At 41.1% G+C, this 25,789-nt stretch overlaps 1 protein-coding gene across 2 annotated transcripts in view; it reads left to right on the top strand.

Annotated features, from left to right (window-relative positions):
• The window catches only part of FBLN2 (fibulin 2), a 630,642-nt gene that overhangs the window by 45,807 nt on the left and 559,046 nt on the right, over positions 1-25,789 (top strand). For both annotated transcript variants that reach the window (XM_085624813.1, XM_085624812.1), the window contains exon 2: positions 16,866-18,227. In XM_085624813.1, coding sequence (XP_085480939.1) covers positions 16,985-18,227 — 1,243 coding nt within the window. In that variant the 5' untranslated portion in view covers positions 16,866-16,984. The remainder of the gene's footprint in view (positions 1-16,865; positions 18,228-25,789) is intronic.

Genomic DNA, 25,789 nt, shown 5'->3' with positions numbered 1-25,789 from the left:
TTTGGTAAACAATGCAGATTCTAGTATAGAATGATATGGATATTCTATGGCATGCTAATGTAACAGTGGCTGCAGCCACTATACTCCCATTCAATGAATAATATTTATCTATAACACCTCCTCAGGCATTGATATTTAATCACCCTTTTGTTGCAGTGCAGCAGAAACATGGCCTGCAGTAGGGTCATTTACTGTGTTGGAAATTTCCAATCAGGCAATCTAGTGACTTTAGATTGTGCTACTACGGGGTGCTACCACTGATTAATGGACAGTTTCACAAACTGAAAAGCTTGCATTTATTCAGGTTTGCACACAACAAACTAAATTAGTTTTGTAATCTTTTTTGCAGAAAATGTGCCGAGAGTTTGCTTTTGATTGATGAAATATATTTGTTGTTGCCATCTTATTAACCGAGTGACAGATGAAAGCTTCAAGTGAGAAGATTGTGCTACTATTTAACAGAAAATGATCGATTGTGGATTTTGCCTGAACATTAAAAGCGTTTTAACGTTGATAGCAGGCAACTGTGTCTTGGTTTTCAGTTTTTATCGCACTTCAGTTCATAACTCCAATTTTAGCAAACAGTGACAGCTTTACAAGGTGTAAGTTTATTGAAATATTTGTAAGAATCCCTTTAAAATCCTCTTCGCGGGTCTGCATGCCACATATACAGCTTTCAACCGAGTGTTCCCTCACAACTATTAACTGGCCACACCAACTGGGATGGACATCTATTGTAATACATATTTTGCAATTTTTTGTAAAATCTTCGGCATTTACTGAGCAGGTTCAAATATGCAAAGCTGAATGCCTGCACACTAAAAATCTAAAATGATGGTGCCACAAACATTCTTTTGTAAGTTTTAATAAGGATTCTGCACAGGAAATAAATATAAAGTCGCAGAATTATAGGCTAAGCTGAGGGCTCTGCAGAACCGACCCTGTAGCTCCCAATTGTGTGATCCTAAATAATCAAGTACTGTTCCACCCCATTAAAATGCAACAGGAGAGAATATTGAGCAGTCAAGTAGGGAATGAGGGACTGTCAGGCAAAGCTGTTAAGAATGTTGTCTTTCAAGATAATGAGTTCTTGGCCCAGATGAGCCTTTACCAACTGACAAAGAGGAGTAGATGTGATCTAGCAGATAGAACTGTCGCCTTTGGAACATGGGGTCCCAGGTTGAAATCCCGGCCTTCTCATTAGACTCAACATCTTGTGATTCCTGACAAATCATTTAATCTTCCTGTGCCTAAAAATGTAATGTGTGTAAAATGAATTTGTGTAAACCTCAATAGATTTACATGATTTTGTATATCGCCTTCCAGCTGTTCACATTTCTGCAGTCCCGTGTTGCTTGACAGCTAGGTTCACACTATCTAAAAACCTATGCATGCATACACGAGACAATGGCAGCTCGCCTCAGGATGAATCCTGCCAGCAGACTGCACTTGAATGCAGAAGTGAAGAATGACATGCATAGTGCACCCCACTAACATTCCCTCTCTCTGAAACACCACTTCTCCAACCTAGACCCGGTAGGTAAGAAACAGGGGGGTAAGAGCCCACTTAAGCAACAGAGCAAGCGTGGTAATGCTCCCACCCCTCCTGGCTCCTATAGTGGAAAATCAATGCTTACTTGACCCAGAATTTAAATGTTGACTCATGGGCAAGTGGATCCTTTGTGGCCTTCTGGCTAAGTAGTATAACTGATAACTAATCATTCCTCAACCATCTCTCTTGGCACAAAATCCAGATCTGCTGAATAAATATCAGAACCCTTTACTTTCATGGAAGTTTAACAAAAACATAGGTTCAAAGTTACATTTTTACTCTTGTTCCAACTATGGATGGCAAGCATTCCACTTACTGGAAATTAAAAAACTGAGGGGGATGTTTAGAGTTTGGCGGATGCAGGACATATGGCCCATATGTATGATATAAATAGGGCAGATGAGGTATCCACTAATGTTTGGAGGATGTCTCGCATACGTCAAAACACCAACATTGGTGGATGGGACATTCACTACTTTTTTGGAGGATGCCCTGCTGCCTCAAAGCTCTAAATAACTCTGTCAGATTATTTGATTATATCCATTTGTGAACACTTTAATTTGGTGAATATGTCATCCTTGGCCAAACTCTAAGTGATCCCATGAATCCTAGGTGAAAGCAATGTATTACTTTAAACTTTTTTAATTTTAGAAAATCAACCTCTCTTCTGCTCTCGCTCTGTCCATTGAAATCAGTCATTAATTCAATTAAATACGTTTTAATTGGATGTATATAAATTAAAAACAAGTACATGAAATTCATTGTAAAATGCACTTGGGTACAAACAACAAAATATGCTCTAGATTCCTAACACCATCAGCAGAAAAGTACAAAGCAAAGTTCTCAAGGATGCAATGAGGCAGGGGAGCAGTGATTGCTCTTTGTACATCAATACACTGTCCTGCCTCTATCCATACTCAGGTGCCATAATGTATACAAAGCAGTAAATAATACAATAGGTATACAAAAGAATATAATAGTAATATCCTTTTTAAATTGCTCCTTATGATGCCTTGTCATATACTTTAGGATCAGAATCTCATTCTAAGCAGGTCTCATTACACACCACCATTTTAGTAATTCCCATTTATACAAAATTAATATTCAATGGTATGTTCTGATCCTTAATAGACATAACACACTTTTAAGATAGCACCACAGTTTATTGAGAGTGCCTTAGTTGTAAGAAGTTAAAAAGTCCACTAAAGAAACTCTGCTGAGCGTTGCCCTATAATTCATTCCTCTTTTTTGTACCATTTACAGAAGAAACAAAATAATATCTTGAAGATGCCCAATGTCACAAGGGTACATTACATTCAAAGTATTGTATTTTCTTTTGTGCCATATATCACAATTAACTATCAAAGGTAGCCAACTTAATCGTATTTTCGTAAAAAAGGATCTTTGATCAATGTTCAAAATTAATTCCATGTACGATTCCCTGATAGTTAAGATGGAAACTGTGGGACAATTGACAAGGAGAATTAATAAATCTGCACTTGCAGATCTGGACTTGAAGATTTAGGGCCTGCTTTAGAGTTTGGCAGATAGGGTTACTCGGTCACAAAAATGACTGATATCCCATCCGCTGTATTACAATCCCATTTTATCTTATGGAACTTGTAATGTGGTGGACGGGATATTCATAACATTCCTTGTTGAGATTGACACATATTGTTGGTGATTGAGTCTCATATGAAGTTATAGTTGCCTACAATATTTGTGTTGAGAAGTAATTTAGGCAAGAAAGAGTTTGTAAATGCCATGGAGGACCTGTTGATCAGTGGAAGTGACACACAAGGGAGAAGTGGGTCAAAAAGTAGTGGGCTTCTGCAGTTTGCTTGACCAGGAGGTCTTTCAAATGAACACAAGGGCTGCTATGGTCTTCCTTGTGCAGTCAGCAAAGAGGATGCAATGTATTAGTATGGACTTCATCACTGAAGTAAGGGGAATTTGGGCTCATTCCCCTTGGTCAAAGTTTCCTAATTTCAACCCAGTTTTCCCTCTAGCAAAGTTGAACATGGGTTCTGCAAAAGCCGACTTTCTTGCCGCAGGATATGCTAAAACAGTCGTTTTTTTTTAATTCCAAAAAGAAGTCAAGAGAAATAAATGACACAAGTCCCCAATAAAACAGAAGTTGCTGGAGATAAATCAAGTTTATCCACACTGTCCCCATTTCACCATGTAAAAGAAATCTCTGATATAGGGTTTGGTGGACATGTTCCAAACATGACAGCATACCCTGGCCACCAAACCCTCAGAGCACCCACACCATTTAGAGGAGGGCAGATCTTAAGTATGTTATTGACGAAGCTCTCATTGGCTGTGTGGTCTGAATACTGCCTTTGATGGCCCAATGAAGTAGTAACCATTCAGGGAGGATGTTGCAATGCCTTTCTTTTCCCTGTGTGTCACTGCCACGAAAAACCTGATGGTGATGGCCAGGTAAACTAGCATTGGCAAAGCCAATGGGTCTCGGCATTGCCCGAGTTACCTGAATTTGCCAATGTGAATGTCTTTTAGATAGTATCTTGTAGTAGCCTGTTGGGTTTGCACAGCAAACTTTGATGTGGCAAGCAGCTGACAAAAGTGCGCACAGCTATTAATGAAAGTGGCGGCCATCTGTGACTGGAGGGATTTTCTGTTTGTGTGAAACAACCATGTGATTGACAGCCAAAGATACTAACAAGCACAAATTTGGTACTATGGGGAAAAAAGTAAGGCAATAATCATATATAATAGCGCAGAGATAAAACACTCCAGTGAACAGCGTCCAGCAGTGGGGGGAGTGGGAGGAGGAAAGAAGCACTTGTACATACAACATCAACTGCAGGGGAAGCAAATGGCAAGCCTAAGGGCAGGCTGAAGCCCACTAAGTACATACAAGTGGTCTCTTTTCGAGACTCCACATGTGCGCCCTCTAGAACTGAGACCTAAAATGGGGGCATATTGCCAATGGTTGCAGGGATGTAGTTTCTTCCTTCCAACTTCTTGCTCTCCTGATAAAAGCAGTGAGGTGGATACATTTTTATAAAATATCCCTGTAAAGCAAATCTGCTTTTGTCCGACAACCTCAGGCATCTAATAAAATTGAACTCATGGGTGTGCGGTCTGAAAAGACTGCGGCTAGCCTCGACGGCCATGTTGTTGGATGCTCTGGGAGCTACCTATGGGAGCAGTGAGATGTCCCACCTACTAACTTGATGCTCGCTTATTAATGTTCGAGCAGGTGATCGTAAATCTCAGCTGTGGCATAATGCCCAGAGCTGACAACTTGGGAGCTGGGGAACCAGGTTAGAATTTTGGTGTCGGCTCAACATCCTGTTATTCTGGGCAAATCACTTAATCTTCCGAAGACTTCCAAGAAATTAAAGTATCTTAGTGTAATGTAACTGGTGCTCATGTAAACGTGCTCCACTCCTTCGGGTTGAGTTAGCACTATAAAAAACTAAAAAATTAAAACTAGCAGGAGACAGAGCGAGGATGCAACAACAGACAGTGAAAGAATGGGGAGTGAGAGAGCAACATAGAGGGATTGCGAGAGGCAAATAGAAGTAAAGAAATAACGAGGAGGCACGAGAAGGAAACAAAGGATGGTGCAAGTAAAAATAGTAGCGCTCGTGAAAAGCATTCTTAAAGTAATAAAAAAGTAGCCCCAAAACAATGCCTTAAGATTTGCCCCTGCGTATATTTAGCAGTAATTGGTCTCTGCTCCTCAGGAAGGCTAAAGACGGGAAAAGGTGGGCTGAAACACACAAATTAAATGCTACTAGTTGGTATGAAACCCTTTTTGTGGCATCCTCTTAAGTAACCCCTAAATCCTGTCCCAGGTCTGCCATTGAAGCCTGCCAGCAGTTTTAAACTGCCAATACACTTTTAAACAGCAAATTCACTTGATCAAAATAACCCCTTTGCCAAACCTAAACCTTTAATACATATAAGTCACCCTAAGGTAGGCCTTAAACAGCCCATAGGGCAGGGTGCATTGTAATTAAAAGGTTGGACATGTTCTTTTAAATTTTATATTTCTTGGTAGTGAACAACTCACAAATTCACTTTTCACTACTGTGAGGCCTACATCTCCCATAGGGTAACATTGGGTTAACTTATTACATTTAATAAGTGCTAATGGTTGATTGGGAGCAGGTAGGAAAGTCACGCTTAGTGCCTGATGAACTGTAATTTTAAATCCTCTTACATGGTAAAGTCGGATTTTAAGTCACATTCTAGAAAATGCCAATTTTGAAAAATTGCAAAAAGAACAGATGATGGACGGAATGCCTAATCAACCTAACATTTGCCTCCAGTCACAGATCTGGATTAAATCCATTGTTTTTTTGCACGCCACACCATTCTAGTTTAGACAGTTGGAATTTTTTTGTCCTAACCATTTGGTGCCTGCAGTCTGTTCTGTTCCTGGGTCACATGACTAAGTGTAGTTGGCAGTTGGCCTTTGTGTATTCCTCCCAGACAGCATACAAATAGAGGGTCTGGGTATTGGCAGGATGGGCAATCTCTGATTTGATGAGGGATGAAGTTATCACCTATAACACTTGTAATTAAAAGGCACTGGCTTAGCTCGCACACAAATGACTTCACTCTAACCTATTGTGCCCCCCCGGCTGATTAAGACCAGGGAAGGGAGGCAGGAAATTCCAGACAACGCTGTAGGGGAAAACTCCAGAAGCTTCTCCCACTTCAAAATTGGCACCAGGTATAACTAGCGGACACTCAGACCCACTCTTCAGATCACTTCTGGACCTGTAGAAGACTCAGAAGAAGGAGTGCTCTGCTACTCCACTACAAGAAGGACTGCTCTGCTGCTTTGCTGTCTGTCGACTTCAATAAGAAGGACCCGGCCCTGAATCTAGGACCACAGAGCCTCAGGGCCAGAAAAGGCTCCAGCCATTTTGAACCCTGTGCCTGGACTCTGTCTTTTATGGGACCTAACACCCCCCCCCCCCCCACCTCCCCCAAGTGGTGTCTCACCAGTCCTGGACCCCTGGAAGTAGGGTAAAGTTGCTCTTCAAACTCAGCTGTTGTCCCCATCAGAACTGACGCAGCACAACGCAAACTGACGCAGGTCTCGCAGCTTCTCATTGGAACCAACACAGCACGTTGTAATTCTACGTAGACCTGGCATCACAGCCTTCGGCGCAGGAGCCTGCATCGCTCCTTGAAACCACAGCTGCTCTGCGTGGCCCAATAGCCTGCAGCAGGGGCATGAGGTACAATTCTCAGCTGGCCTCACCTGGTCCCTGTATCCAACCCATGCGCCATCGCAGTCGGCCTGAACTTGTATCTTTATCCCGGTTTGTCCTGAACAGATAACCACAGTTGGCACTTAGTGCTTTTAAAACCTCTTTTACCTAAATCTTGGCATTGCATATTTCTGATTCTACTGATTGGAGTCTTGTCATTTTGGTATCGAGTGATTTAATAAAATGTACTCTATTTTTTTAAATAGGTGTGAGATTTTTCTTGTGCTGTTTTTTCACTTTGTTACTGTTTTGTGTGCTGCATAGATATTATTCGCATTGCCTCTAAGTTAAGCCTGACTCCTTTTGTGCCAATGAGCACAGGTTAATTGTGGTCTGCTTGTGTTACAACCTCTCAACCAATAACCCAATTTCTCACATTCATATATTCTTTTTTCTGATGTTCCAATAATCTATCAGTGTTATAAAGACATCTCCTCTACACAGCAGCTCTTCAAAAGCAGAAATTGCAATAGAGGCACAAGTATTGACTTTGCCAATTGAAACACCCCTCCTTCAGTATTATGTTCATTTCTGCAAATTCAATTTTCTTTTTACCATTGTGAAGTAAGTACGGACTGCTAACAACTGTTAAAATTGGCATGCAAATAACGAGAAACCAGATGTTAATCACATTGACAAAAAAAGTCAGGTTTTCCCCAGTGATTTCAAGTGAACCGTGTAGTTATTGTAACACCACAAATGTGTCAAGGGCTGTTCTGTATGAGTTCTTTATGGCCCCTTAAGGAAAACCATGGAATGCATTGTTTAAAAACTCTTTAATGAACTGTGTTTTCCAAGCCATGGGTTGTTACCATAAGGAAGGGGAAACCAATCATGGAAAATCAAATACGCTTAGTCAAAGATAACAAAAAGCCTAATAGACAAACATTCTGATGTAATATCCAACCTCTAAGCAGTGCCAGCTAAGCACCCTTACTAGGGTGGAGCTGAAATTTGGCATGGGCCTCAACAGTACATACAGATGTTGTATTCATCACAGGCTAACATGGCAGTAGAGAGGAAAAGCGAATTCTGTTTCGCGCAATTTGAGAAGCACTTTCTTATTATTTGCGTTATTTCGACCACTCAAAGAGTTTCTGCCAGTGGCGGCTCCCCCATTGGGGCGTGGGGGCGTTGCCTCACTGCTTTCTCGCAGTGCGAGAAGGCAGAAACATAAATGGTAAAAACTACCATTTTATGTTTCTGCTTCTCGCACTGCAAGAGAGCAGAAGTGCCTGGTTCTGCTGCTGCCTGTAGGATTTTTCTTGTCTGAACCACGGAACATGCATGACTGTTGGACATGACCAGCACAGCAGCCCCCGCCTCTTTCATTATTATACAAAATCAAGTGTGAAAACACCTTCAGTGGTTATTGTGCCTTTTTGAACCAGGGCCTATATTTATTCATTTGTTATATAAATATGAACTGAGAACAATTAGAGTTCTGACCAGTCTCTGTTGAACCCAGATTTCCAATTGCAGCATAAATTTTAATAAATAAACCCTTACTGCTCTTATGAACGGGTTCCATTTTGTCCAGCAAGCAAGTGGACCCCTGATTCTAGTAACAGAGAATATGACCATCCAAACCTGATCGCTCTTAGCTGGTTTTAGAAAGAGGTGAGGCTAGAGCCAGGTGCGGCTAAATGATGTGTAGGTAAAAATGGTCACTTAGCTCAGAGGTAAAGGTACAGGCGGGGTTTTAGTTCTGTGTCACTGGCCCTGCAAGTCACACTTTTCCGGTCAAGCAGAGTCATTATTGGTGGATGCAAACTTTTTATCCCTGTCATATGTATTAATTACAAAAGGATAGTGTTTTCCCAGAGTTTTTGATAATTACAACTGATGTCATTTATTGCTGGTTTTATGGCCATAATGTTGACTCTAATAAGTAATATCAAACTCAATGTCTTTCGTAAAATATATATATAAAGTGTTGCAACATTAAGCTGTTACAATCCACAGAGATCTGATATTTCAATCTCTCCACTACATAAGGTTTTAATTTGCTATGTTGAAAGCATCAGCAGCACAATCATTGTGATGAAGGTGGGATGCTTGTATAAAAGCTGCCTTAGTGAAAGTAAGACCTCCCCCTCTGTGAAAGACTACTGGTGGGCACTTTTCAGAAACCTCTTAATCCAAACGCTCTGATAACGAATAAGTGCTGTAAGTGTTGAGTTACAATCTTTTGCTGAAAAGTTAATGGTGTATCTGTCAATTACATGGTTTGTAGGGTAAACTAGCTGGGCCTTCATATCAAGAAAATGTATTTTCTGTGACACTTTAGTAACACTAAAATTTTACCAGCATAATCTACACATCTGCTGCAAACACTTAGGGCCTAAATACGAGTCTGGCGGTCCTCAGACTGCCAGACTTGTATTGGGGTAGTGGCGGCGGTCTTCTGTCCACCGCCATAAGACCTTGGTAGTCGTGCTGCCCTGCGACCGCCAATTCTGACAGGGAAGCGCCATTCCCTGGCAGTGGCGCAACGAGCTTGAGGCAGTAATAAGCTTGACAGGGCCGCCGTGGTCCTGCCAAGCATATTATGACTTTCCTCACTGCCAATAATTTCATGGAGGTCTTTCCCCCATTAAAACAGTAGCAGTGAGGAAAGAAAGGGGGGCCTACATGGCCCCCTTGTGCCTCACTCCATGTGGATGTACACAGGGGGACAGAGCATGTGCTCTTTGTGAGCATGCACCCCCAGTTCCAGCACAGCATGAACTTCGCAGTCCATGCCATGCTGGAACTTCCTTTGACGTTCCCATTGTGGTGCCTATTTTATAGGCACCGCCGTGGGACGCCAAAGAAGCAGCCCGCCAGTGACTAAAAAAGTATCAATACTTCAGGCGGTTCTCACGCGGGATTGGCAGTGCGGCAGCGGGACGGTCCCGCTGCCATACTGCAAAATTCATAATCGGGCCCTAAATCATTAGCCTACAAACACTTTGAAAGACGTAAGGCAGATTACTATATAACACAAAGAAAAAAGAACAAAGAAATCATCACTTAAATCTTTCACTTTTCTTCTAGTGGAGTAATCCCGAATGCCTGTTTCAGTATTAGGGCTGCACAGTTGAACCCTATGTGTTTGGGCAAGATGTCTTTTTTGTTAGGTATTTAAGGTTAGGATAAACCCAAGGACCCTCAAAAATATATTTTGTAATCAAGAGATAATAGCACGATGCCCATCTAAACATCTCTGTCCAAACTCTGCATCAACTGAATTTTCAAGTAATGTCTAATGTGGAGTGCCAAATCGTCAGTCGGATCCCTCCCCCCACCCCCACCCAGCCCCACCGCCGTACTGCTCTTACCTGCACGGGCTGCAGCTGTTGATTTGGTAAAGATGGTCCTAATAGCATGTCTATAATATTACAAAAATAGTGCAAGGGCTATCTTTTTCATTGCAGTAGATAGTCCTTCTATTATGTTCATAGCAGGGTAGACAATAGAAGAGTGATCTTTTGCACTGTAGAAGATAGTTCTTTGATAACATCTATAGTGCCATTGGCCTTGCTGGACTGTATTTTGCAACGCAAAAGGTAGTAAGTATTTTGATCATACTGAGGGCAATGTGGGCTGTGTGGTCGGTGCGCACTGGTGAGTGACGTCACACTGCATCCAGTGCAATAGAGAAACGTAGGAAGGGGAATGCTATGTCCAGCCTTGCAGGTTGCCCGATATTTTGAGGAGCCTCCAAAATATTTGATGGCTGGGATATAAAGTGACTAGAGAACATTAACAATGCATTCGAATTTGAGTTTCGGAGCATAACCTTTTGAAATTTCTTTTTTAAAAAAGAAAACAATTTCCCTTTTCAAAACTGAGCTTCGATACAAGTTTTAAAGACTTGTGGAATATTGTCAAATTGTAAATAGAATCTCTATCTGTGGCATTGGAATAGTCCCCATGGACCTAAATAGATATTACATTGATCTTTAGTTCCCTATTCTGACTGGGGTTGTAAACAGACTTTGCTATTTTCAAACATGATTCCTAATGTCAAGAAGGAGGCAGTAGAGACCCATGTTGCTACATGTCAATTTCTTTGATTGACGCATCAGTTAAGTTAGGAAAGATAATTCTGCAGTCTTGGGATGGTGATAGAGATGTGCTTTTTGACATAGCAGCACACATTTAGGCAAAGTTTGGGGACCAACAAACAATGTCTTTATCTGTATCTGATTATATATCAGATTGCAACTGCAAGCTAGGGCACAATCTACTAGCGTTTAATGAACCTGCCATCAGTAGTCAGTAAGCAAATACATCTAAACCATGGGCTGTCATGAGAGAAATGGAGTTGGAGGAGGATTTTGTTAGCTTTCATCAATGAATGCACAACCAACCAATCACCTGTCACAGACTTAGACCCACATGAGAATGAGCAGATTCCTTAACACGACAAAGGGGTGAGGCTGGGCTGTATTCTGACCCCACTCCTCTTGTACGTGTGTTATCCATTTGAACAAGAAGGTACGGATTGAGTGCCAAGGGTCTACTTAGATGTAGACAAGAATCATCCCCTCCTAATATATGCTGATGATGCTATGCTGATTTCATGGGAGCAAAAAACAAGAATGCCCCTGAGACCATAGATACAAATACATTCACTTAACGCCTAGGCACAGTGCGTTACCTACGCTTAAGTTCCATTACGGAACAACATTATATGTAGAACATTTTTACAACTGTGGGTCTGTAAGCAAAGAAGGTGTTTGCCAACAAGATGGAAGGTTTATCAAAAATATTCAATATTTTTAATTCAATTGATTGTAAACATAGCCACTTTTTTGCTCTTTTTGAGAAAATACAAAAAGAAAGTTTTTCTTAAAAATACATTTCATTATCACAAAGATTGTAGCGACACATAGAGTGTTGTAAATTCATGAGCGATACATTTCCGATCTGTTTACTTTGAACAGGTTCTTAACATCTTTTGGTCCTAAATCTTGATTAATCAAATGAACATCATAAATCATTTTTTTCTCGATTAATTTACAGTACAACGGTCCAAAGGTGAAGAGGTCAGAGATAACATTGGTACAAATTGGATACAGTTATACCACGATTAATAGGTACACTTCAACATTTCATAAACTCTCCAATCAATTATGTCATGTTGCAACTCTTGACCCCGTGCATGGAAAAAATATATTGTGTAAAATTGGGTGGGGGAAAAAAGTGAGCCGACGCGTTTCCACCTTTGTGTGCAAGGACCACAACAGTTCAAAAGAAGGTCTTCCTCAGGGCTGAAATACTTTATATAGGACACTGAAAGATGAGATGGAAGATATCACTTTCAGCAGAAGCAAATTCTTTTTAGAAATAGGCAGCAGTCGCTCCCTGAAATAGCTTGCTCTATCGCCTGGAGGATTCCGTATCACATTTGCCGGAAAGCCGCTCCGCTTTCAATAAAAGCCAGCGCGTTCATAATGGAATGGCAAGTATGCTGTTATTATAGAGCAAATGGATTCTATGATTTCTCTGAAAAAGTCCCAAATCATATCCGCAGGACAAAAGTCATTGAACAGAATGAAGTATTAATGAAACCTTCTTAATGAGTCCAGTTCCTTTTCGCATTTAGGCATTGATTTTGACAAATAAATAAACTGGTACCCCATGTGTGCTCAGGGGAAACAACCCACATTCATGGCATAATTTATATCTTTTCAAGCAACCATGTGGTAAGACAATACATACCAGGTTGAGAATATACAGGAGTAACGATTTAATCAATTGATTCAACTTTTTGACAAGGGGTCTATGGCTATATCTATTCAGAAACTATACAGACTATTGAAAACACGCTTGTAACAAGAAAATCTTGAGGACAATGCTGCTCTGTTGTGTTTTTCAGCGGTTGTGTGGCTTAAGGAGAATAGCAAGTGGTGATATTTTGAGGTTACACCAGTCCTGCAATATCAACAAAATCAAAAATATTGAGTAAGTGCATGCTAAGGGGGCTATTCAGTGACTGCATTTATTATTACTTTTAGCTGCACTACAATAGCTCTACTTAAGCATAAATGCTAATCACCAAACTACTTGAAGAGGTCTGCGCCTCCACCTTGCCTATCGTTTCTGTGTGGCGATCTCTTCTTCCTCTATATGTTATTAGTAAATATGGGACGGACGGAGAGGGTGGCTGGAAAATTAGGAATACTTGTGACTACCTGACGGAGACTTAGGGAGGAATTTAGGGAGGACATGCACCCACCCAAAAAAGACTAATCCCATTCCTATTCACAAGCTGCACTTCTAAACATTCTACAGCCAAAAAGGAACCAAGATTGTGAAAATGTACTTTAGTTCAGATCTGCAGTAGTCCAGCACCACAGATGACCAACATCTGGCACTGCAACGCCCTCCCGTAGAAAATAATCGAGGCAGAAATGTATAATTAATGTCATGTAATGTTAAAAATTATATGTCCATAAAAATAATATTTTCATAATTGTTTTTAATCAAAAAATGGTTCATTTCATTTTTGTTTAATAATTCAATTAATTTAAATTAATTTTCGTCATAAATTTGAGTCATTTGTAATACATAATAGATAAATATAAATATTTTACTTTAGATGATTTTATTAAAAAGTATTTCATTTAATTAGTATATATTAAATAATTACAAATTAAATCCTAATTAAGTTAATAGTGCTATAGCATTTTGTATTTGCCTCTGCCTTTAAAATGAATATATTATATTATTTCACATTTATATTTAACTCATAAATACCTTTACTTGCTTTTTTAAAGTTTAGTAAACTTTTTTTATGTATACCAGTACTTTACCTTAGGGAGGACTCTGACTACGGGCCTCATCACGATGCCAGTCGGACTGACCATCCGATCACCATCCTTGCCAGCCCTTTCTGAACGCCGAGCCTGGGAAGCTTCCCCCGTCATATTACGATGCAATTGCTGCTACCATAGCGGTTGTAGCTACAGCGGAGCGCATATCCCCAAATATGTCACTACAAATACATACATAACTCACAGAAACATGTGAATTCTACACACATGCATGACATATGTGGGGATATACATTGAAATCCATATACTCTATTGCTGGAGTGTTTTGGAATGTGCACAGTCCAGTCAATGGGGATACATACCTCAGAAGGCCTTACTTGGATTCCGGCACCCATAGGATCGTAGTCATTGGGGTTCAGCTGCCGAGGTGTAGGGGAGACCTGGAGTAAAGGATCCATGTCAGAATCTGCTGGAGTGAAGCAGATTGGGGTGAGTATGCACCTAAATCCTTAGTTTCTGATTACTTGAGGCAGCCGGTCCCGCCACCACAGTCGGGCCGTCGGTAAGCCTCACCGTAGTCCGAGGGGCAGTCAGAGATCCCTGTACTGCCCTATGGATGCTAATTTTATTCGACTGCAATGTTGGGAGTGGGAGAAAGGCTGTTGGAGTTGGCAGTCTTTCAGAGGTCGGTCGGAGTACAGGATACCTGAATCGTAATTTGGCGGTCGTACCAACTCCTTCCAATGAGACCTCGGTGGTCTGACAGCTTCCGACAGGACCACGAAAGCCGGTCCAGTGTGCATCATGATGAGGCCCTACGTGTGGAAAGTTACTAGTAGTAATTTTAAACTTGTAAATGTGGCTCCACTCTATGTTTCAGAGGGTGGAGACACGTAAGTCAGCACTATGTAGTAACCTATCCACATGGCAATGGTGAATAGCAAAAAGTTGTAAAGTTACTACTATGGGGCCGATTAAGATCTCATTAGGAAGGACTCCTAACGTGATCCTTGAAGAGCAAATCCAATTTGGAGCCTCTGTTTCTGACTGAATAGTCCCCCATTCCGAACGGGCAAGTACGATGCGAGGAAGCGGTCAGCACCGACCGAATCGTTTCCGAACCTGATGCAGTCAGTCCGCCTTGTTCGGAGCCGAACCGTGCAGCGCAATGGGAATGGATTCTGAGCAAGCGAGTACCATGCCCGATTTTGATAGCCGTACCGTCTCGGTCTCAGCAAGACAAAAAGGCTTTGGGAATCCCACTTCAGGAGGCTGTATCAGGCCCCCCTTCACCCGGGGCCTTCCAAATCAGTTGCAGGGCTGCCCATGGGTCCCCCTGATCCAATCATGCACAGTGTGTCAGGCACCATGGGGTGCCCACCACAGGGTGTATGCTTTTCCCCACCCACCTTTTTTTGCTATGGGAGCCTGTGTACATGTGGGCACACAGGCTCCCATAGAGTTCAATGGGAGTCCAACCGAACCGAGTCCGTCACTGTACGGATGCATCAGAATCGGTCGCTTGGACTCCCGGAGCGCAATTCGCTCTGAAAGCCCTCCGGATCTGAGTCATATGGAGGGCTTTCCTAGCGAGATCGAAATTGGCCACTAAGTGTAAGAACAAATTTACTCGTGCAAATTTTTTCACATGTAAATAGGTCCCTAAGTGTGAAAGGAAATGATGTGTAGTAAAAAATGATTGGTCACAAAGGAGAAACAAGCATTGGCAAAGCCAATAGGTCTCATCGTGTTGACCTACTGGCTTTGCCAATATTTTTGGCTGATGCTGTGCAGCCTCAGGCAAAAGAAATAACAGTGTCATTCCTGAAAGGCACACATGCCCAATGACATGCCAGACCCTCCCAACAAATAAATAAATACACGCTGGGCAAGGAGAAGGTGGGGAGGGTGGTTGGAGAAAAGCAACAGAGAGTGGGCAGGTGCAAGGGAGTAATAGGAATACTCGAAAATTGCTCTTTTAAAGTAGGGAGTGGCCCTGCAGCAAATGGCAGCTGCTGGACTCTCAAAAAAGTTAAAATGAAAGCATATGTTTAAGGACCATGAGCACTCAGGTGGCACAATGGCAGGTCAGGGGTGGGGTGAAAGAGAAGCATCAAGAGTAATTAAGGTGAAGTAAGCAGCACAAGAGAGAAAGAGCAAGAAAATGCATGCACTCTCATGGAGAGCTTATTGAAATAGAAAAAGTCGCTGTCTAAATATGAGCAATAGAAGGATACAAGTCAGCCAATCAAAAGGATGGTACAGGAGATTATGCTCCAGGGAAATGGACAAACGCATGTGGAGGAAGGCAAGTTATCAAATAAAAATTACTCAAATAAGAGTGACAGTTAAGCAAACAAACGGCAAAAAATTGATGGGCTCTAAACCCACTGTACGTTTTTGGTGCGGTCCACAAGACGCTTTCACTTACAAACAGCCAAAAGCTGTCCAGTAGGCAAGACCTAGAGCAGGCAAGACCTAAAAAATTGATTTTTAACTCTGTTCTAGCATACAGGAAATATAATTTTGGCATGCTGAGCAGGCCTCGTGGATTGCTTACAATGGGTCAACAATGGGAATGACAACCTTGTTGATAAAGTTCTGAGTGGAGCTGGTGAATCACAAGTCAGTTTGAGTACAAGTTTCAGATTTGATAAGGTAACTCCCAGAATTTTTTCTGCTCCGATTTTCAGAAGAAATGTATCAAGTTGTTTCTAATGTCAAAGGACCCCACGAGCATTTGACCAATTTTCCTCATCATATTGATGCAAAAAAGTACGCTTTACGGGACGGACATCTTTTAATGCATCAGTAAGGCTAAACAAACGTTCTCAAAACCAACACATCGAACCTTCGCTAGCTGCTGCAATTGTTTTTTTATTGCAAGCATTTGCCAGAAGAATAAAAATATAAAATAAGAACACCGCTGCCTCTTAAGCATGGGAGCCGTATGATTGCAAAGTAGATAACATGATAAAAAAGTAACCATCAACATATAATTTTAATAGAACAGTATGAGGGCTTGCTAGCAGGCAGATGTACTTATAACAGGTTTAGAAAATAAACATTTTTAGTTTGAATGCACATCACAAGTAAATATGATTCTTCTTGGCACAATAAAAGGATATTATTGACGTTGAATAATCTGTAAAAAATGTTAGCTCCTATGTGCATAGAAAACAATGCAGTCGTTGTTTCACTTACTATATTTCATGTTGACATTAAAAAAAACCTCTATTTAAAATGCATTTATTCATTAATGGTGTTCTTTTATTCCACACCTAGGGTCTTCAAGAAAGCATTGATTTACCAGATTAGTGAACAACTGGGGCCTGGTCATACATTTTACACTGAAGTAGAAAAAGGACTACCCTTCCACTCCATTGGTCAAGAAGTCTTGCGATATGTTCAGAGTACTACATCTAGGATGCCTCAGCTCTGCCATTTTCATACTGGTCTGGCCTGGACTGTCCCATGCTCAAAAGGACTGTACAGGAGTGGAATGTGAACCACTCCAACACTGTATTGAAGAAGTGCTCGAAGCAGATGCCTGTTGTGCTTCTTGTGTACAACACGGTTGCACCTGTGAAGGATACCAGTACTATGATTGTGTGAATGTTGGATTTAGGCATGGCAAAGTACCAGAAGGACAATCCTACTTTGTTGACTTTGGCAGTACAGAATGCTCATGCCCAAAAGGAGGTGGTAGGATTAGCTGCCAGTTCATTCCTTGCCAGGAGCTTCCCCCAAATTGTATTGAGGTTTTGCAGCCAGCGGATGGATGCCCCCAGTGCGGGAGCATTGGCTGTATAGACGGAGAGGAAAAGTATGTTGCTGGCCATACATTCCATGTGCCTCCTTGCAAAGTCTGCCACTGTCCAAGTTCTGGAGGTCAGCTGATGTGCTACCCCTTGCCAGAGTGTGATGTTTCTACGTTAAATCCTCTGTCCAATACAGAAAATGAAGATCTTGAACCCGAGCGACAGTATGATGATCTGTACAGTGATGACCAGGATGCACCCGAAAGAGATCCCACACAACCAGAAACCTCTAAGAAACACAGGAGTTCTGACACTGACAGCAACACAGAACAAGAAGAGGACTACTTTCAATTCGAGAAAAGCACATCTTCACCCCCACCACCCACTGAGGTGTCCACTAGCTCATATTTCCATGACCTATCAACAGAGTCTGGCATCAACAGTGTGTCAGAAGAGAATGAAGTATATTCTAGTACAACAGAAGTTCCTGTCACAGGAGTGAATGAACCAGAGACAGCAGCTCAGCAGGCAAGTCAAAGCTCTGTCAAGGAGACACAGCATTTATTAGTGGAGCCAGACACAACTACAACCTACAACCACGAGGAAAGTCAGGGATCCGAAGAAATGTTAGACAATGCTATACAAACTACAGAGGACCCAATACAAGAAAGAAGCGATGAGAATGATGCTTTGGAAGAGCCAGTTGAGGAGATCGAAGAGGAGAATTCACTCCCTAATGTTAGATTTGGCCCGACAGCAATCCCTCCTATTGCACTCGAAGACCATAGTGAGGTGGCGGTAAGGCAGTCGCAAACACTGTACCAATACGAACAAGACGAAGAGGAGGACCCCAACTCAATTCACCTACCTTCGAGTCTGCAGGAAGGTAAGAACTCCTTCCAATGGTTTGCTTTTGACTTTTATGACATGTAGTTTTTAAATGGCATGTATTTTGAGTGGTCAGAAGAATCTCTAATTGACAAGTGAGCCATTTCTGTTTCCGTAGTACTCTGCCAGCGGCATCTTGCGGCTCCGCTGCTATTTGGTGCTTTAATATAGTGCTCACCACAGGGTTACAGAAAATCATTCACTCGCACATTATTCAAACTCGTTCTTCCTATGCTGATATTCTCGCAGATTAATGAGCTGTCGTGCAGAAAAATGCCACATATGCATCAAATAGGCCCTCTGATGTGTTTGCTTAAAACATCCGAATGACTTGAAAATCGGTCCTCAAGTTCTCAGAGCCCTTCTGACTATCAGTGTGAAAACTGCTGCTGCTGTTCCACCTGAATTGTGCATACAAAGTGTTTCTTAATCAAAAAGAGCATTAGGCACCACACTGCATTCTAACGGGTCATGAATATTGAACATGAGCTGCACACATTTGCAGAGGGACAAGCAGTGATTTCAAGTTAATCCCTCAAGGCCAGTGTGAGGTGGCCTACAGGTCCAAGCACTCTCACATTACCTTTGTTTCACTTTTTCCATTACAAATAAGAATACAAGAGCTAGAGTTAAAGTGATGTGAGTATAAATGTTAGGATTAGTGCAACCACAACATTTATGTACAGTTAGGAGTTGCAATTACTACTCGTTTTTTAAGTTAAAAAGATTTTTATTAAAGAATAAAGGTGTCGGTACATAAGAAAAACCTAAAAACATAACAACAATATGAAAGGTAGAATCGACATGTCTGTGGAAATAAACATGAGATTAAGAAATAACAAATAATTGAGGCTATGCAACAGAAAGTAATGCTAAAAATAATATGCAGTACAATGGATTATAAAAAATGCAAAGGAACAAAAAGGTCAATCAAGGAGGTTTAGAGACCTCCTGCTGAAAAGGAGGCAAATGAGATGAACGCTTACCACAAATATCAAGGTATAAGGTCACAGGAAGCCAAAGATCATGTCGTTTTTTAGCCAGGCTGAGGGGATAAACAAAGACAGTATCTAGCCTGTGATTATGACAGACATTGTACCACCATGCTCTGAAAGAAATGTTAGAAACATTTTTCCAATTAACAGTAATTTGCTGGAATGCAACAGCTAGCAGCAAGTCAACAATTTGCACATTAAAATCAAGATCTGCCCAACAGGGAGAGAGACTCCCTAAAAAAATATTGACAAAGGAAAAGGGAAAATCAGTATGAAAAATGGCATTAATCTGAGCCCAAACTTGTTTCCAAAAGTTGTGCACAGCAGTGCAAGAAAAAAGCATGTGAAAGAGAGTAGCCTTGGGTGTCAAGCAAGACCAACAAAGGTCAGGGGTTGAAGGAAACCTCTTATTTAACATGTGGGGTGAGAAAAGAAGCCTGTTAAAGATAAAAAAAAAAGGGTTTGTGTGAGGGAAGCAGCCCTGGATGATTTACGAATTTTGATCCACAATTTGTCCCACAGAGAGTTGGACCAGGAGATGTCAAAATCAGACTCCCATTGTTCCTCTACCATGGATTTTGGCCTAGGTGTGGGAGTCTTGTGAAATGAGTGGTAAATTGAGGAGGCTGTGGGGCGAGTATGCAGTAAGGAATGGAGGTGCAGAGTAGGATTGGAAGGACCGGACTGGGTGGGAGAGCTGGAAAGTTGGGCATAGGTGGACATAACTGCATGCAATTACTACTCTTAGTTTCATCCTTGCAATCTTTGTTGAACATGCTGCACCTATATGATTTCACCAATTAGACTACTGATCATTTAAAAGAATGTACGCCTTTCGCTTTGATATTTTTGCCAGATTTGATTTCTTTTCTCTCCTACCAATCACTGACTTTTGACAAGATTCAGTTTTGGGGTCTATTCACAGAGGGATTTTGGAGCACTAATGGGGTAGTCTTGTGATACTCTTTTACACACTCTTGCATGCCTTTGTGAATTGGCCCAAAACATCTAAAATGGCAATACAATTGAAAGCCTCTTGGTGCAAATACTGATATAGCTTTGGTGTTGTCCTTTGTTGGTAAGATGATGATAAAAAATGTGCCCCAAAAAATAAAATGGAACTATTCAGTGAATAGGTCTTTACAATTAGTATAAATAGGAAAGAACTGTTTTTTGTTTGCACGTTTGCTAATAGGGAGTGGGGTGTTTCAGTACTGATTCACAGAGGCATGGAAGAGTACGTAAAAGACTACTCTAGTAGTGCCACTACCCAAATTATTATAATAGTAAAAAGAAAACAAATGGGTCACCAGAGGAGGTCAAGGGATATGTGACATCACTTACTGGGATGCTATTAGGGTCAAAGCATGTGTATTGTTCCCGCTGACATGCCTGTAATTTTAGTTAATTGATGTCACTGACAATGTGAACACCTCACACCAGACAAGAAACAGCTTATCAATGTCGATGTGCTCAGTATACTCTGTCCACATTTAAGGGAATCATTCTCTTTAAGGGCTGTGGGGAGTCATCTCCTGAAGTTAAAATACATGAACTAAAATATACACAGAAGGGGATCTCAGATGTCCATAGCCCATTGTCCCCCTATCTGTTCATCTTGCAATCAAGCAAAGGGTTAAATTGAAGACACTATTGAGCTGATTCACAAACTGCATTTTGTACTATGTAAGGTTCACTAACTAAAAATGCAATCCACAAACGTACAGCCGGAGACCTCTAAGGGGCATACTATCAAGAAACGGCGTTAAAATTATCGCCACTTTCGCCACAGAAAACTGCCACTAAAGCGGCGATAATGGGCTTGATAATATGCCCTTGAGAATTCCAATAGAAGCCCATGTTCTGGTGTGAACATGGGCTTCTATGGGAATTCTCAAGGGCATATTATCAAGCCCATTATCGCCGTTTTAGCGGCAGTTTTTTGCCGCTAAAGCGGCGATAATTTGAACGCCCTCCTTGATAATATGCCCCTCACTTTCTTATACTCTTTTCTTGATAATGCTCTTCACTTGAAAAGCATGAATGGCCAACCTGAAGAATTGCTGAAAGGGGCCTCAACACCCCACCTCCCCCAGTTCTGATGGGCATTTGTAATGTGTTGCAGCTTCATCTCTATAGCTTTTGACTGCTGTGCAATCACAGGGGGCTCAGCCGTCAGAAGTAAAACACCTGTCTGACGAGTGTAAGGATCCACTGCATCTTAATTATTTTTTTGGGGTAACATTTTTGTAAAGTGGTGCATACCTCACATGGCAGCCTCAGTTGGCTGTCTTTTACGACCAAAACTAAGGGCCCCATTCTCCATGCTTGCCTTAAAGCCTAAGGCACCTTTACTGCACCGCTGACCAGCTCCCTCTCCTATGTAACCCTCATAATCCTCAAGGTGCTTTGAGGCAAGTGCATTGAGGGTTTTATATAAACAAAAAACCTTAAATGGATTTATGATTGGGAACTAAATGTTAAAAAACATGATCCCAAAACAACAGCACAACATTGTGATTTCCTAATGCTACTCTTAATCACACCATAGCACAAATGTATTGTTAAAACAGTGTACATCTGAATACATGGTTCACATTTTCTACAGATTAGAGATAGATGAGTGGCACTGTGGCAGGCAGAGAGTAGGGCCTATTATGACCAGGCCACATAACAAAGTAACAGACATTTCTTTCTTGGTTATTTGTTTGGGGTGCAATGTCTGATGCCTTTCACAGACAGGCCTTGGCTCATATTTATTTTCTGCCTCTGAGTAGTTTGGGAATTTACAGTAAATGTGGGATCCAGGCTGTGTGTGGCCCTTAGTGCACTGACGAATACAGACTCGGGCGCTCTTTTGACATATCAGGATACATATTGCATTCATGATACATTTTTCATGAAATGCAGTGCCATGTTTCATTTTTCCATCTCTTAACATTGCTGTTCTTGAATGCAAGCTTTTGTTTCTTGGGTCTCCATATTTGGCATTCAGGTTCAGGAAGGCAGTTCATGAAGTCTGGAAGTGAACTAGCAGCCTCCCAGGTAAAAATGCATTGTGCTGCAACACCGTTTCCTTCTCTGATAATAGTCGAACCAAAAAAGCAAGTTCCTAATTCTGTCTGACACATTTATTGTGACTGGTTGCCAGAATACACTCAATCATAAAGTATTGAGAACAACCTCGCCCTTTCCTGCTAACCTGGCAACCAAAAGATGCTTGAGTCTATGCTTTATTTTCATTATAAACACTGGATTAATTCTAAATGAGAACGCAGACCCTTTATGTCTTGCTACAGAGCATCAGAAAGTAAGTGACACTTTTTTATCAAACATAAATTAATTAAAATGTGGTGGAAGCCGACGCAGAAATTATGTTTTCAGACATCACAACTGTAGAAACAAATAATGCTACAAATTAGTCCAACCGAGTCTTTCTAGTTATTTAATATGATAAATGTAAAGTTGGCCCATACATTTACTGATCAGAGGAATGCAATTAGAAATTAGATAGACAGATAAGCAGTCAGCGGATTAATTGAAAAATTTATTTAAAACTCATTAAAAAACATTCACGAGGCTAACATTGGGCCACCCCAATTTCCATGTTTTTTCTGTTCAGTGATTTTGTTCCTCAGATTTTCATGAATCAAATTATTTTATAAAGGCTTAGAAGCTTCTCTGGGAGATGTGAAATATTTCCTATTTTTCTTTTTAAATATAAGTAATATATAGGAGACTGGAGTTATGGTGAATCTAAAAGAAGGCAACTGAATGCAGTGTGGAAAGTGAAAGGAATGAGCATTTAATAAATGATAAAATCAACCACCTTGGCAGATGAACAGGGCTGGTTGTAGGTAAACACAAGATTAGACGGCGAAAAAGGGTACCCCCAGGAGGCAGTGCTAGAGTACCCCATGTGTGTCATAATGGGCAGAAATGGGTGCACATTAAAAGGCTACACTTCTTAAGGTACGTATTTGCATTAGCCCCTAAGAAGAGCACTGTGTGAAGGCTCCATATTAGCAACATGGGGAGGAAACAGCAAACTGTGGACACCTCACATTGGACACTCTTTTAACATGTAATTTACTAATTACCCTGCATATCATTATGCTACGCTTGTGATTGGATCATTTTCTCACATACAATTAAAGCACTTGCCATTTTGCCACAAAGATCATCTGACCCCTGGAAAACCTGATCCCTCAAACATTTGCAGTGGCTACTACCCAAACTTTCTATACTTTTAAGTATTCCATCCTAGTGAGTATACTGGAGTAGCCAACAAATCCATTCTTTGTGAATTACTATTAGTTCCCAGAAATGCAGTAGAGCATTTACACAAAGGGGTCGATTCTGATGTTGTTCAGAAAGTATTGCTACCAAATAGGTTCCTGAATGCTTTCCGGACAACTCGGATCGGGGGAATCCAGTCGAGCGATTTGGATGTATCCAGTTGCTTACAGATACCATTCGGTCAGACTCCAATTGACTTTAATGGGAGCCTGTGTTCCGAACGAGAACACAGGCTCCCATTGAAGAAAGGGGTGGTTGGAGAAACATTGCACCCTGTGGAGGGCATCCCATGGTGCCTGCCACAATGTGCATGGTTGGAAAGGGGGGTCCCTTGGTTACCCCACGGGCCCGATTTGGAAGGTCCTTGGTGAAGGGGGGCCTGCTATGGGCCCCCAAAGACAGATTCTGGCAGCCGATCTGTTCTGGAGAAACCAATTCAGAACGGCTGTCCGAATCGGTCATCGTACTTACTCACTTGGAAAACAAGTCCATAGAGCTGTACGATTCGGCTCCGAAAGACGGGCCCTGTCCTAATGTTCCAATGCCTTTCAGAACCGATTTGGACAGCCCTACTAGTTTCCAGGCATTGGAAAGTGTGTACAATTCAGTCAGAAACAAGGATTCCTTTAAAAGAACATCGGAATCGGCCCCTTTATGTGTCCACACTGCAGGAAAATTATGGCTAGATGAGAAGTTGTAGAGGGAAAAACGGTGATCCTTTGAATAAACTCAGTGTAGTGTAGGCCAGTGGTTCTCAAAGTTTTTTAGAACCATGACCCACTTTTTCGATGTTTCATGAATTTTCTTTGAGTATTCTGCACTCAGGGCATAAAAAACAGCTATTGATTTTAGCTACTGTGGCCAGGCTGTTGAAATAAACTGCTTGGTGTAGGTGAAGAAACTATGTGTGGGGATGTTTATCTCAGTTGTGTTTCAGGGTCGTGAAGGAGGCAGAATCACAGAGGTTTTACTTTCAGCTGGGGGTGATTTTCTGCTCCCCCATATTCAAGTATGCAGTTGCAGGCCGAGTGCAGCAGGTTTCTCAAGCACCTGCAGATCCTTGCAGTTGTCGGAGTCTGGTGTGACCGGGGTCCAGAATTATCATGGACGGAGTTGTGGACCTGATCATTCTAGGCCCGGAGACGGTGGGAATCTCTTAGTTGCTCTTAGCAGTATTACCTGTGTAAATACCACTCAGATAAACTGCTAATGTGGCCTAACGTGACTGAAAAAGAAGCTTGTATATTCAAGCAAACCCAAAAGTCGAGTGAATTTTGCTTCTTGAGTATCTTTATAAGAGTTCCATAGTCTTCATCTTGCTCTGTAATCTCCTTCCCTTATTATCCCCCCATATAATCACCCAACCCCATTTTCCATTAATTGAGGTCAAACATCTTGAAATAGAATCTTGGACTTGAATATCAAAGGCTTGTCCACAAAATCGAAACTTCGAAAGGGTATCACATTTTGGGAACCTTCAACAATTTATTTTTAAAAGTTAATTAATTCTTGCACGAATTAATAATTCATTAGGGCAGACAATTTACAGATATAACTTTGTTACACTTCTATCTTTGTTCAACAGCCAAGCATGTATATGTTTTATACTTATAGCTCTGAAAGTTAAATTTTAAAGTCCTCTACGATGTAGATTATCGATAGATATGAGATGCATGTAGTTCATTTCTACTTCTTGTTCACATTGAAGCTATGCAAAAATCATGCAATTTTCCGCCTAATAATTAGGCAATGCACAGAATATCCAAAATATTAAAATGTGCATGATTTATTTCCTCATACATTTTACCCTAATCATCTACCATCATCATTACTTTAAGTAAATGATCACTATTCAGATGCCTATTGGTTGTGCTAGAGCAGTGATATAGAGTGTTTGATGTCCATTGAAGTCTGTTAAGGTTGTAGAATTTACGATCTATTGCAATCATTTAATGCCACAACCTTTGTCAAAACACAGGCCTTTTCAATTCTTTACAAGCAGTCCTTTAATGTCTGTTGTTTGTCAGCAGGAAGGATCTTCTTCTATTTGAGTAACAGGCAACCACTAGGAAATCAAAGACAAAATTCTACTAAATGTTATTACTGCTGTCCTTCAAAATTGCAGTTTGCTGTGCCTAATGATTTAAATTTTTGTCTCAATTCTTATTAACTGTAAAAACTAAAAAGTAGACACATTGACAGTAAGAAAATGAAGTATGTCTATAAAAAATAGTTAACTAGCTTTACCCTTGAGACATATATGTAT

This window comes from Triturus cristatus, chromosome 9 (assembly GCF_964204655.1).
Source record: "Triturus cristatus chromosome 9, aTriCri1.1, whole genome shotgun sequence".
Classification (NCBI taxonomy): Eukaryota; Metazoa; Chordata; class Amphibia; order Caudata; family Salamandridae; genus Triturus; species Triturus cristatus.
Note: the sequence above shows the minus strand (reverse complement) of the source record. Positions and strands in the feature narration are given on the sequence as shown.